Raw genomic sequence first — 12547 nt, 5'->3', positions numbered from 1 at the left:
GCTCCTCCTCACTCTCCCTCACTCTCTTCTTCTTCTTCTTCTTCTTCTTCAACAACGCCTCTATCTCCTTCTTATTCCTCTCCTTCAGAGGATCCACTAGGGGCGGTCGTGGCTCAAAGCCGCCTAGATCTTTCTCCCATAGCGGCTTCGGGCGCGGTCGGATTCGCTCCCTCACGATCAGCTTTGGAGCAGGCCCCAGTTGTGTCTCCTTATACTTGTTCGCTCGGGCGAATAATCTCCTCTCCTCCTCCTCCTCCTCCTCCTCTGCCTTCCTCTGCGCCTCTAGCTCCTCCCTTGCTGGGTCCTTCCCCAACTGTTGCGGCCCCAAGTTCAAGGCAAACAACGTTGAAGGCAGGACCAGCTTGTCCCACCTCACCCCCTTCTCTTCCCTCCATTCCTTCACCCTCTTCACTCGGTCTTCGGCCGCCCTGTCCAACTTCGGCTCGACTGATTTGGTAGGGACCTTCCACGTTGTACGCACCCCAGCCCCACCGTTCGCCGTCACAAAGAACCATCTCGGTCTCCACCCCTTCACCGACGATGGAAGACCCGCCACCAGACCCCGCCCCGCCACTGCTTGCAGCGTCACCCAAGTCTCCTGCTGACCGGAGGCCTTGTAGCAGGAGAAGAACTCCTCTACTGTCATCGTTGTCCCTCCGGTCGCCTGCGGCCAGGCACTCGCGCACGCCATTACTATCTTCCAGGCGTTCAGCATCAGTTGCCCTGGCGCCGCTTCTAGCTTGTTTAGCACATCCACCACTACTTGGGGGAGAGGTAGCCTCAAACCCACTTGCAACGCCTCCTCGTACAAGCTAAATTCGCTCGGCCGCACATCTGATGCCCTTTCCTTGGTTGTGGGCAATCTTAGCTCTATCTCCGAGGGAATTTGATACTTCTTCCTTATTCCTTCCAATTCCTCTGCTGCTAGTACGGATTTGTCCAGTTTGGTGTGCCAATGGTCCGGCTCCACCTGGCTAATAGGTCTCACAGCCGAGATTATTGTCTTTGGGCGAGCTTGCACAGCTTGACTTGCTCCCTCCCCCTCCCTGCGCTTCGTACGGTATTGTTCCACCAAATCTACCGCATCGTCGTCGCCCAATGGATCAACCCTTGCGGTTGTTGCTTCCTCTTGGGCCATCTCTCTCATGTGTCTGCGAATAGCTTCAGATGCTGGTGCGAGATAGTTCACAAAATGTTTCAACGGTGTATCACTTGACACGAAGGGGTTTACATTTGGAATATTTTGGTTGTTTGCAAAGAGATACGTAAAACGGATAATACCAAAAGCCCAAGGTTTGCCTATATTCCAAGGGTCACAATTAAATTTCGCCAGTTTGAAAATTGTCAAAAATCCGCCAAAATTGTCTTTTCAACACCCTACATTGACCTATTGTTTCATTTCTTGCTCAACGCCTAACCTTCCCCATCACGGGATTCCACTACGTGTACGCCCACGATCCACTGCCCCCTTTTCCCTTCCATGTCTTTTCCACTTCACTTCACCACGTGACCCGCTGCCCCTCGAGCCCTACGCCACACCACCCACCCTTCGCGGTCGGTCCTCCTCATGGTCAGTTCCACCACTCGGTCACCCTTCGTAGTCGGCCCTCCTCATGGTCGGTCCCACCACTCGGCCACCTTTCGTAGTCGGCCCTCCTCTGGTCGGTCCCACCACTCGGTCATCCTTCGCGGTTGGCCCTCCTTAGGGTCGGCCCCTCACCCGGCCCTCCTCTGCGGCCACACCGCCTTCGACCCACCTCTCGGTCGGTCCTCACCCCGCCAGTCTTTCACAACCACCGTCTTCTTTCTTATTACCTTCGTTGGACTAAAGCTGCACTCGAGAATGGGGGACTACTGACATGGGTAAGCCCATAAAGGCTACAACCCACTATAAACAACCCAAGCCCATCACTTAGGGTCCAATACGTAATTCAACTAATGAGGCCCAACATGGCTGGAACTCAACATGGCATTAAGAACCAATGACACTCCGACACGTGATAGGTGAAGGACAAGCCACATAAGCAGACAAAGATCCTGCAAAGTTATTACACTGCACATCAGTCATTAATAAAGCCCCTTACAGCATTTATTGCAATAAGCCCTCCCCGTCGAGACAGAACGGCCTCACCATGAACAAGGCAAGCTAGAGCATAGACTTTCAGCTAAGATGGCAGGTCGGAAGGGACAACGAAATGATTACCAAAGGATATAAGCAAACGTCGAAAACAAGAAGAAGGTTAAGCTTTTTATCTCTAATTCATCTCTACACTCCATCTCTCTTTCTAACTTGCTCGTCGGAGGGTTCGTTTGGGGACTCCCCGTTTCCCGTTGAACTCTTGTGCAGGTTCCTTTGTGGGCTTGGTCACCCGAACACTGGTTTGGGAAGCGTAGATCAGTCCGACCCGTTCCATCTGAAACCCGCAGTATCATCACATTCCATTTCGAATTTCAAAATATTGTTGAGTGTGCAACATTTTCATTATTTGTTAATAATTCTATATGGTGGCATTCCTCTTATTTATGAAATTGAGCAGTATGACAAAATAATCTAGGAACACGTTTCTTGCCTAATATCTGAAAACACACACATGATGCTTTTATGAAGAAATTATTTGCCTATATTCCAAATTATTCCTTTCTAATGAAAAAAATGCCCTATATATTTTGATAAGCGCACATTCTTTGTACATTAACAAGGGTACTAGATCTTTGACGTTTGGTTGTGGAGTTAGCAGGCGTGTGAAAGTTAACGATAGTTGAAAGGAATTTAACTCTAATCTTATTCATGAAATTATCCAAATAAAAATAAATAGGTAGATTAAGTGCTTTTAGCCTGTATGTGTTGGTATCATTTATGTCTAGTATTTTCATCTCATTTTTCAAGATAATCGTAGTGAAACTTGAATCATTTGAATCTTGTTTCTCATTAGGTTTGAGGACTTTATCAATCAAGCCTACAACATGCGCGGCTAGTTGCTTAGAAATTTTGATGAACCTAAAGTGGTTTTGCTTGAAGAAGATATATGGAATTTATTTCGTTGTAGTTTTACTCATTGATGTCAAATCGCGAATTGAATCATGAATCGTTTTGTTAAAATAGTGAATCGTAAATCGTAAGATTCATTTGATTTAATATGATATATAATTCTATATAACTAAATTACAATATGTAAATTAAATTATGTATATACATATAAAATCACATATATCAATATAACTAATTAATCTCTTCTATATAGCTTCATAGTTTGGCGAAAACGACGTTGTTTCATGCATTATGTGAATAAAAATAGAAATACAACTGAATCGCAGTGAATTGCAATGAATCGTAGTAAATCGCAATGAATCGTATGATTCACTCAATTTCCGACTCAACAACACAATTTGAATCGTTTTTGTTAAAACTCGTATCGAATCTTGAATCATACGATTCTAACAATCATGGTTTTACTTGTCATTGCAAATATTCGACCTCCTTTTCATTATACTTTGTTCACTATCTCTTAGCCTCTATCTCATTGAGCATTGAATTTTTTTATTTTTATTTATTTATTTTATGACAGGTGTGATTATTTGAACGAGCATTATGATGAGACTAATGCAAGTTTCATGGATGCATATCTTTCTAGATTAGACGAGTATGTTCCCAGTTGATTGTATTTAGTAGTGATTAATGTACTTGTTATTTTGTTTCATTTTGAATTTAAGAATATTTTAGTGCGTGCAACATTTTAGTAATTTGTTAATATTCTTGTACTGTGACATTGCTCTTGTTTTCGAAATTGAGCAGTATGACAAAATAGACTACTACGAACACATTTCTTGCCTAATGTGTGGAAATAAACACATGATGCTTTTATGCAGAAATTGTTTTCCTCCAAAATATTCCTTTCTAATGACAAAAATGCGCTATATATATATTGATAAGCCCACATTCTTCTTCGAATCATTGACAAGGGTATTAGATCTTTGAAGTTTTGTTGTGGAGTTAGCAGGCATGTGAAAGTTAAGGGTAGTTGAAAAAAATATATCTCTATCATATTTAGGAAATTAACCAGATGAAAGTTAATGGTTACATTAAGTGCTTTTTGCTTGTAAGTGTTGGTATCTTTTTTGTCTCTCGTATTTTGGCTTTCTTTTTAATGATAAACACAGTGAAGCTTGAATTAGTTGAATATTGATTTCCGTAAGGTTTGAGTACTTCATCACTCTAGCCTACAACAGGTGAATCAAGTAAGAAATTTTGATGAACCTAAAGTAATTTTGCTTGAAGATGTATGAAATTCATTTTGTTGTAGTTTTACTTGTCAATGCAAACATTTAGCCGCTTTTTCATTTTACTTTGTTCGCTCTCTCTTAGCCTCCATCTTGATGAGCACTGAGCTCTTTTTTTGTTTTATTGGAATAGGTATTATTATTTGAACAAGCATGAAGTTGTGGCTAATGCAAGTTTCAGGGATGCATATCTTTCTAGATCAGATGAGTATGTTCTCTATTGATTGCATTTAGTAATGCTTAAAGTATTTGTTATTATACTCCTCTTTGAATTTCAGAATATTGTTATGAGTGTGCAACATTTTTGTAATTTGTTAATTTTCGTATATTGTGGCATTTCTCTTGTTTATGAAATTGAGTGGTATGACAAAAGTCTTGGAACATGTTTCCTGTCTAATGTCTGGAAATGCACACATGATGCTTTTGTGTAGTAAATTAGTAATTGTTTCTCTGGAAAATTTTATTTTTTAATGACAAATTGCCCTATATATATATAATGATAAAACACGTGTTCTTCCTTGAATCTTTGACAAGGATGCAGGATTGTTGATGTTTCGTTGTGAAGTTAGCAGGCATGTGAAATAAAGGATAGTTGAGAGGAATATAATTATATAACTCTATCCTTTTTATGGTATAAGATTAAATTATACACTGCTGAGCTAGGACAGGCTTATTTAACAGGCAACCAACCTAAATCTGCCACATAAGCAAAAAGTGTGGAGATAATGTTATACTTTCTCTCTCTAAAGTTCCTTCTACTTCGATGTCTGGGTCTTCAGTTCATCAAGAAACATAGATAGCATTTTATTTTATCATACAAAGCACAATCTCCATTCCTTTGACCTCCCAACCCCCACAACTGTCTCTTTTGATGCCCCTAGGTAAACCCCAAGCGATACAGTAGCAGTGATGACAATATTCATGCTAGGCAATCATCATAGATTTCATCTCGTCGTCACTAATTTTTCCATCATCATTGTTCATCACCATCAATGGGTGATGGACAATGATGATGGAAAAATTAGAAGTGACAAGATGAAACTTACGATGATTGCTCACAAAGCATAGGTTTTATGATCAAATTTAAAATTGCATATTTGATTTTATTTTTGGATGAGATTAGATTCGTATTGACTTTTTTGTGTTGAAAGTTGCACAAGACTCCTGGGTTGGATTTCACTCCCTCGTCTCTCTGTCTTTCACTTTGAATTCCCCTTTCATTTTGCTTCTTTTTTTTGTGTGTGTTGTGTGAATATTGTCTGGTGGTGTCGTTGAGTTTATTTATTTATTTTTTATTTTCATTCGATGGTGGTATACACCAATGGAAGAGCTTGTTTTGAGTTTTTGTTGGAATGGAAGATGTGTGTTTTTTTTTTATTGAATCAGAGGAAAGGGACAAAAAAATGATTGAAAGGAGGCAATTGGGAGTGAAAAAAAAAAAAAAAAAAACTTATTATAGATCCCATTTTTTTTGTTTATGTAGCAATTTTGGATTGGTTGTTCGTTACATAAGCCTTTCACGGCTAGGTCGGAATTATCCAGATGAAAGTTATAGCTACATTGAGTGCTTTTGGCCCGTTAAGTGCTGGTATCTTTTTTGTCTCTAGTATTTTGGCTTCTTTTTTCAAGATAAACATAGTGAAACTTGTATTATTTGAATATGGTTTCTCATAATGTTTGAGCACTTTTTAAATTGAGCCTGCAACATGTGAAGCTGCATGGAAATTTTAATGAAGCTAAAGTAGTTTTGATTGAAGAAGATATATGGAATTCATTGTCTCTTTTAGCCTTCATTTTGATGAGCTTTATGACTTTATTTTTATTTTTGTGGGATAGGCGTGTTAATTTGAACAAGCTTAATGTTGAGGTTGATGGAAGTTTCATGTGTGTGCATCTTTCTAGATTGTATAGGTATGTTCTTTGTTGATTGCATTTAGTAATGGTCACTGCATGTGTTATTACATTCCATTTCGAGTTTCAGAACATTATTGTGACTGCGCAACTCTTTCATAATTTGTTAATATTTTTGTATTGTGGCATTGCTCTTGTTTATGAAATTGAGTGGTATGACAAAATAGACTATGAACACATTTCCTCTCTGATGTCTAGTAAAATACATGCATGATGTTTTTTGTAGAAATTATTTCCTTCCAAAATTATGCTCTTTTGATGACCAAAATAGCTTCTTTTAGCAACCAATTATAGTGCCTATGATCACCCTGATAACACTTCTGATAATGACGTACGTCTTCTTCTCTGTTGAACCTTCGATTCCTACGTGCCAATTGTAAGGGAAAAAATTGTGCCCTGATGAATGAATCAACAAAAAGATGAACAGTGCACTAAGAATCTTTAAAATACTATGTCGTTAGTGCCCTATCCAGCTTATGTTGGATGGGCACTCTGATGCCTAAGTTAGCACTACCATCCTGAATATAATAGTAATTTTTTGTGACTGTATATTCACTTGCGTATTTGCATACCTGGACCCTTAGGGTTCACCTTTGTTTATAGTAGAAGATTGCTTGCCTAACAAGTATCCAACTCTGATAGGAATATGATTGCTCCGTAAGTCTTTCCCAACACAACTTCTAGTTGTTTGGGACTTCTATAATGATAAGATCTCACCTGTTGATGAGTTTTACTCCATGTACAATACCGAACCCTATTACGGATGACAGATTGAAACCCTTGTTGCCTTGAGCAAGTGTAGCAGCAGCTTTACCTACCTTTTGTAGTTACAAGTCCCTGGAGCCATATTTTGTTTTGATCCTAGAGTGGATATGTAACCAGATGGTTTTTATTTTTGTATTTGGTGATATTTTGGAACTTGGTTTGTATTCTATAAATATTAAATTTTCAATGGTAAAGTCCTAAACTTAGTGTTTTATATACTTTATTGCTTCCTTGATATCCCATGATGTTCCAAAGTTTAGGACATCACAATTTGGTATCAGACATATTGTTTGATTTGGATTTGACCATCGCCTTGTTCGCTGTAGGCCATGATTGTGTCATGTGTCTGTTCTAGGACCCATGTAATTCTATGCTAATTTTTACTTCCCACAGTTTTCTTTTCAGAGGATGCTTCACATTTAGTGAGTTCTTGAGTTGAGAGTCGCATTTAGGTCCTTTAACTCTTGCAATAGGCTTAGCTAGTGTCATCATTATTTTCTGGTCACTATGCTTAAAAACATATGGATTCTTCCTACCTAAGTGTTGGGCATCTACATAAATTAAAGGACAGCCAAGAAGCACGTGGGCTACATCCATGGGTAAGACGTCGTAGATAATTTTGCCTGAATAATTACTTATTTAATGGGCATTAGAAACACTTGGAAACAGGAAAAGATATCTTGTCAATCCATGCAACCTTATATGACTGAGGATGAGGTTCTAGCTGAGTTTGAATGTAGCGACAGCTGACTTGGACACCACATTAATGGACCTACACCCATCAATAACTACCTCATAAATTCTATCCTTCCATTAAATAAAAGTGTGACCTAGTGTGTTGCCAATCCTTGGTATCAGAAAGGCTGGGAGTAGTATATCGCATCTTATTAATGCAAGCTTTGGGTTCTCAATCGTTTTCTCAAACTCCTCTAAGGAATCATGGTTGACATTTGTGCAGATTCAAACTGACTCAAGAATAGACAAAGAAAGCAAATAAATAAATCGACAAATTCAAACTATTCAGAACTAAACTCACCATACCCACCTGTTTGGAACATTCAAATTTGTTCAAATTTCATTACTCTACGTGTATAAATTTCAAATTATGAAGGGTATCCATTGAAGACATGCACATATAAATATCACCTATTATACTATTAAAAAAAAAAAAAAAAACATCACCACCCAGTTAGTATATATTAATGTGTATTTGGGAGAGGAAAGATTGGGTACACACCTAACCTTTGGCATAGTGCACAAAGTGGTTGGCCCGGGACTCGAACTCATAACCTATTAGGCCAAGGTTTTACCATTGAACCAATAGTATAATATCACCTCTTATACTATAAGAACCCAAAAGTCATAATTTTTATAGAATCACAACACCACCACAAAAATTTCTAAAATTTCTGAAAAATCATTTATAACGGTTATACCCAATATGTCATTTATCATGTCAATTCCAACATATAAATTCCCTAGCACTAGAATTCCCAAATTTAGTTCACATTCAGTGCCTAGATTTACCCAAACTTCAATCCTCAAATCAACCATCAAATCAATGATTTCACCATATGCAATAACATCCATAGGAACTAATAGGTAGCATATAACTCAACAAAGAAAGCTTAAACATGATGGATCTAAAAAAAATGCTCTGTAACTTAAAACATGCAAGCCACTCTACTAGAACTTTTTAGAGAGATTCTTGCCAATTAAGAGTTTCGAATCGATCCTGAAACAAAAAGCCCCAAACCTTGGTTCTTCAAGAGATTAGGAAAGTCTAGAGTTTTGAATATGATTATTGGATATTTTTGTGGAGAGGGAAAATGTGGCTGGCTGGGTTTTTTAAGGCAAGCAAGCAGTGGCCGGATGTTTTGGTGGTGACAATGGGTGGAAGTGGTGGTGCAAGATTGGAGCTATAGGAGGGTGTTTGGTTGTACGAAAATGAGAGAATATCAAAAGAGAGGAGAGAAAAGGAGGAAAAGTGAGAGAGAATATATGCTCTGAAAAGGCAATGTTATATAAACTATCAAATTTCTCATAAATTAGTAAGAAAAGTTGTAAGATTTATTAGTTTGTTTAGTGTTTTCTACATCAGAAATATCCTTCACCCTTCAGCCATTAATAAACATCTGAGTTGAGGGGTGACAAAGAATGGATCAAGATCTGGAGAGAATTGACCATTGTTGCGAGGTAGATTTTTCTCCATATTCAACATATGTTTTTATAATAACCATGATGATGATCCAAATTTGAGGTTTCACCTTTCTGAAAGAAGAAACCAAATTAGGTCATGAATAGCGGTCGAGATTTTGCTGCTGTTGGTAATCATACAACTGCGTCAGTTCAAATGGTGACTGACATTGTTCTCTGTCCTCTTCTCTGCATCTCTTTCTTAGTTTCTCTCTCCCTCTTCTGCTTTTTCTTAATTTCTCCATAAACCGAAACAGCTTCTCTTTCTTGAGCCGTTTCTCTCATCTAGCTCTGACCAACCAACTTGCCTGTATCAATATATTTTTATTACGCCATGGCGAATTGCAAAGATGCTTTGCACAAGCCAAATGAGTTAGACATAGCTGATAGATTGTAATCTTAAAACACATCACACTTCCATTAAAACAAAACACAAAGAAACAAAAAAAATTGCTTATATTTCCAGCATCTTCTAACATGAATGAGAAGAATATTCAAAACCCAAGTAGCATAACTTTGGCTGTTTCCCTACACATCATTTCATGAAGTCAAAAGGGTTAAATAACTAACTCTTAATGCCATGTCTAGTAGTATGTAATTCTATGGGGAAAAAACCCCACATTTTATTACATGTTTTTGTAGACAAATTTTGGGGACTCGTATGTAAAAAGCTTAATGCTTTATGTTCCTCAATAATCAGGGTAGTAAATTTTTTGGTGTTTCATAGCATTTTGATTTAATTTTTTTAAACATGTAATTTAGTTTAATTTGAGTTTGTATTGTAATCCCTATGGGTTTGTGTTAGATTACATAGTTGGGAAGTACTTGTTGATGGTTCTTTAGTACAAATTTTGTTGTTATGTTTTTTCATAGAGACAACTAACTCGAATTACAAATTTACAGATATGCTTTCTGAAGACTTGAATACTGATTTGCGAACGACCATTGCATCTGTCAGTTCATTCATTTCTAACAGTAAAATATGTATTGTCAACAACACCAATTCATACGACGCAACCATGAACTGTGATATGTCAACGTTTTGTCATCCTCTTCCAAATAATGATAATGTTCATTATTGGTGTAAGTTTGCATCGGAGCACAAAAGCTCCCATTTGCTTAGAATATTGGGGAAGGCCCATGTAGGGGATGATCAAATAATACTATTTTCTCAACCCGTGGACCAAAACTCTGAAGATTTGACGCAACACAATCTTCTCATCAGCCTCGACAATCATTTGACACCTTCTTTTACGGCCCTTTTATTGTGAGTGCATCTCTCTTTGTTTATCTCTATTATTGCTTTTGCAATATGTTTATTAATTTCCTCTTTGTTTTCTATATTGTAAGGATATGCTGAAGGGGATAAATTACTTTCATAGCATATTAAAGCATGCACATGGCAAAATATGCGGAGAAAACATTTATGTCATTGATGGGAGGGCAAAATTTGCTAATGTGGTGGATATTAATTTTAAAAAATCTTATGTTGATGATATCAATAGCTTTTGCAAAATGGTAGAATCACCATTCAAGGCCAAAAACATCCCGCTTCCATTGGAGTTAGAGTATCTTCTTTCAAGCTTGAAAAAACCAAATGGGTGAGTTGCATGATTAGGTCGATACTATCTGTTCGTATTACTATGATCTAAGAAGCACGGACACGGACACGCGACACGACACGGACACGCAAAAACGCAAATTTTCAAAAAATAGGGGACACGACACGCCGGGGACACGTTCAATATATATAATTAATTTTATTTATTATATGTCATAAAATTATTAAAAAAAATCAAATAAAGGTAATAAAATATACAAAATAATACTATTAAAATTATAAAAAATAAACATTTAATTGATTTAATTATATACTTCCACAATGGTTTATTCTCATCAAAATCATCATCAGGTATATCATTAGAACTACCACCCGTAGCCATTGTTTCAGAATTAATAACTGGTCCCTATAATAAAATTAATAAACATACATTATTAAAATTATATTCTCAAATAATAGAAAAGAAAAAATAAAATCAGAATATAAAAAAATAAAAGAAAAGAAAAAATAAAATAAAACAAAATCAGAATCGTTATTAAAGAAAAAGAGAAGAAAAAATTAAATTAATAAAAGAAAAAAAAAAAAAAATCAAAATCAAAATAAAAGGAAAAGGAAAAAAAAATGAAATAAAAGAAAGAAGGAAAAAAAAAATGAAATAAAAAAAAGAAAGAAGAGAAGAGGCTGAGACAGAGAGAGAGAGAGCTCTATCGAAGAGAGAGAAGAGGCTGAGACAGAGGAAGCGATCGAAGAGAGGGAGCGATCGAAGAAGATCGAAGAGTCGTACCTTCCTTAACGAAGCAGCAAATCGACTGAAGATCGCACGAAGAAGATCGCCGACTGACGACAGACGGCCGACGACAGACGACCGACGTGGAGCAACGATCGACGAGAGACGACGTACGACGAAGTCAGGTCCCCTTTCTTTCTCTCTTTCTCAGCTGTTTATCTTCTATTCCATAGTCGATTCGAAGAGATTAGGGCAGATTAGGGCAAATTTGATCTGCTTTTGGTTATTTTCAAATTGACCCCAAAAAATTTTAGTGAACTGTGAAATTGCCCCCGCGCGTGTCCCAAACGTGTCTATAACGTGTCCGGATGTAAAAAAATTAAAAAAAAAATGGGACACTCTTCCATGCGTGTCGGACACGTGTCCACCGCGTGTCCGACGCGTGTCCGTGTCCGACACGTGTCTGACACTGGTACGGAGCTCTCGGAGAGGTGTCCGTGCTTCATAGACTATGATTGAATTTCAATATGTGATTACTTCTTTTGTCCACAAGTTGTGTAATTCTATTAACCACCTTGTTCTGTTGAATTCATATGGCGAAGCCATGTACAGGCATATGGAAATGCGTCATATGAAAAATATCCTAAAGAAAAAAAAAGCAAAATAAAAATCTGAACTTTTCTTGGATTCAGAAAGTTACGGATGGAAAGGAATCTTATACGTCATTGTTGTATTATGACTCTAGCCAACAGGATGGACAAGGCCAACAAATTAAATACAACAATTCGCCAAAATAGTTTTTACGATTTAGTAGAAACGTTCAACACGTAGACTTAAGAATATCAAAAATATCAAAAAAATACCCAAATAAAATTGGTAACGAATTGATATTCTTAAGTCTACGTGTTGAACGTTTCTACTAAATCGTAAAAACTCTTTTGGTGAATTGTTGTATTTAATTTGTTGGCCTTATCCATCCTGTTGGCTAGAGTCATAATACAACAATGACGAATAAGATTCCTTTCCATTTGTAACTTTTTGAATCCAAGAAAAGTTCAGATTTTTATTTTGCTTTTTTTTTTTTAGGATATGCTGCAATCATCGCTTGG

The 12547-nt window shown here is 37.4% G+C and overlaps 2 protein-coding genes across 9 annotated transcripts in view; both read left to right on the top strand.

The window, feature by feature from the left end:
• LOC114263522 (uncharacterized) overlaps positions 1–12547 on the top strand; it is a 153418-nt gene that overhangs the window by 126564 nt on the left and 14307 nt on the right. The window lies entirely within an intron of this gene.
• The window catches only part of LOC114263517 (uncharacterized), a 34908-nt gene that overhangs the window by 13917 nt on the left and 8444 nt on the right, over positions 1–12547 (top strand). For 3 of the 8 annotated variants that reach the window (XM_028204077.2, XM_028204073.2, XM_082869524.1), the window contains exons 4-6: positions 3567–3641; positions 4412–4486; positions 6115–6189. In XM_028204077.2, coding sequence (XP_028059878.2) covers positions 3567–3641; positions 4412–4486; positions 6115–6189 — 225 coding nt within the window. Of the gene's footprint in view, positions 1–3566; positions 3642–4411; positions 4487–6114; positions 6190–10053; positions 11188–12547 lie in introns of those variants that run through there. The other 5 variants (XM_028204076.2, XM_028204080.2, XM_028204078.2 and 2 more) reach the window with 5 other exon arrangements.

Source organism: Camellia sinensis, chromosome 5, assembly GCF_055761805.1.
Source record: "Camellia sinensis isolate YWXY chromosome 5, ASM5576180v1, whole genome shotgun sequence".
NCBI lineage: Eukaryota > Viridiplantae > Streptophyta > Magnoliopsida > Ericales > Theaceae > Camellia > Camellia sinensis.
Note: the sequence above shows the minus strand (reverse complement) of the source record. Positions and strands in the feature narration are given on the sequence as shown.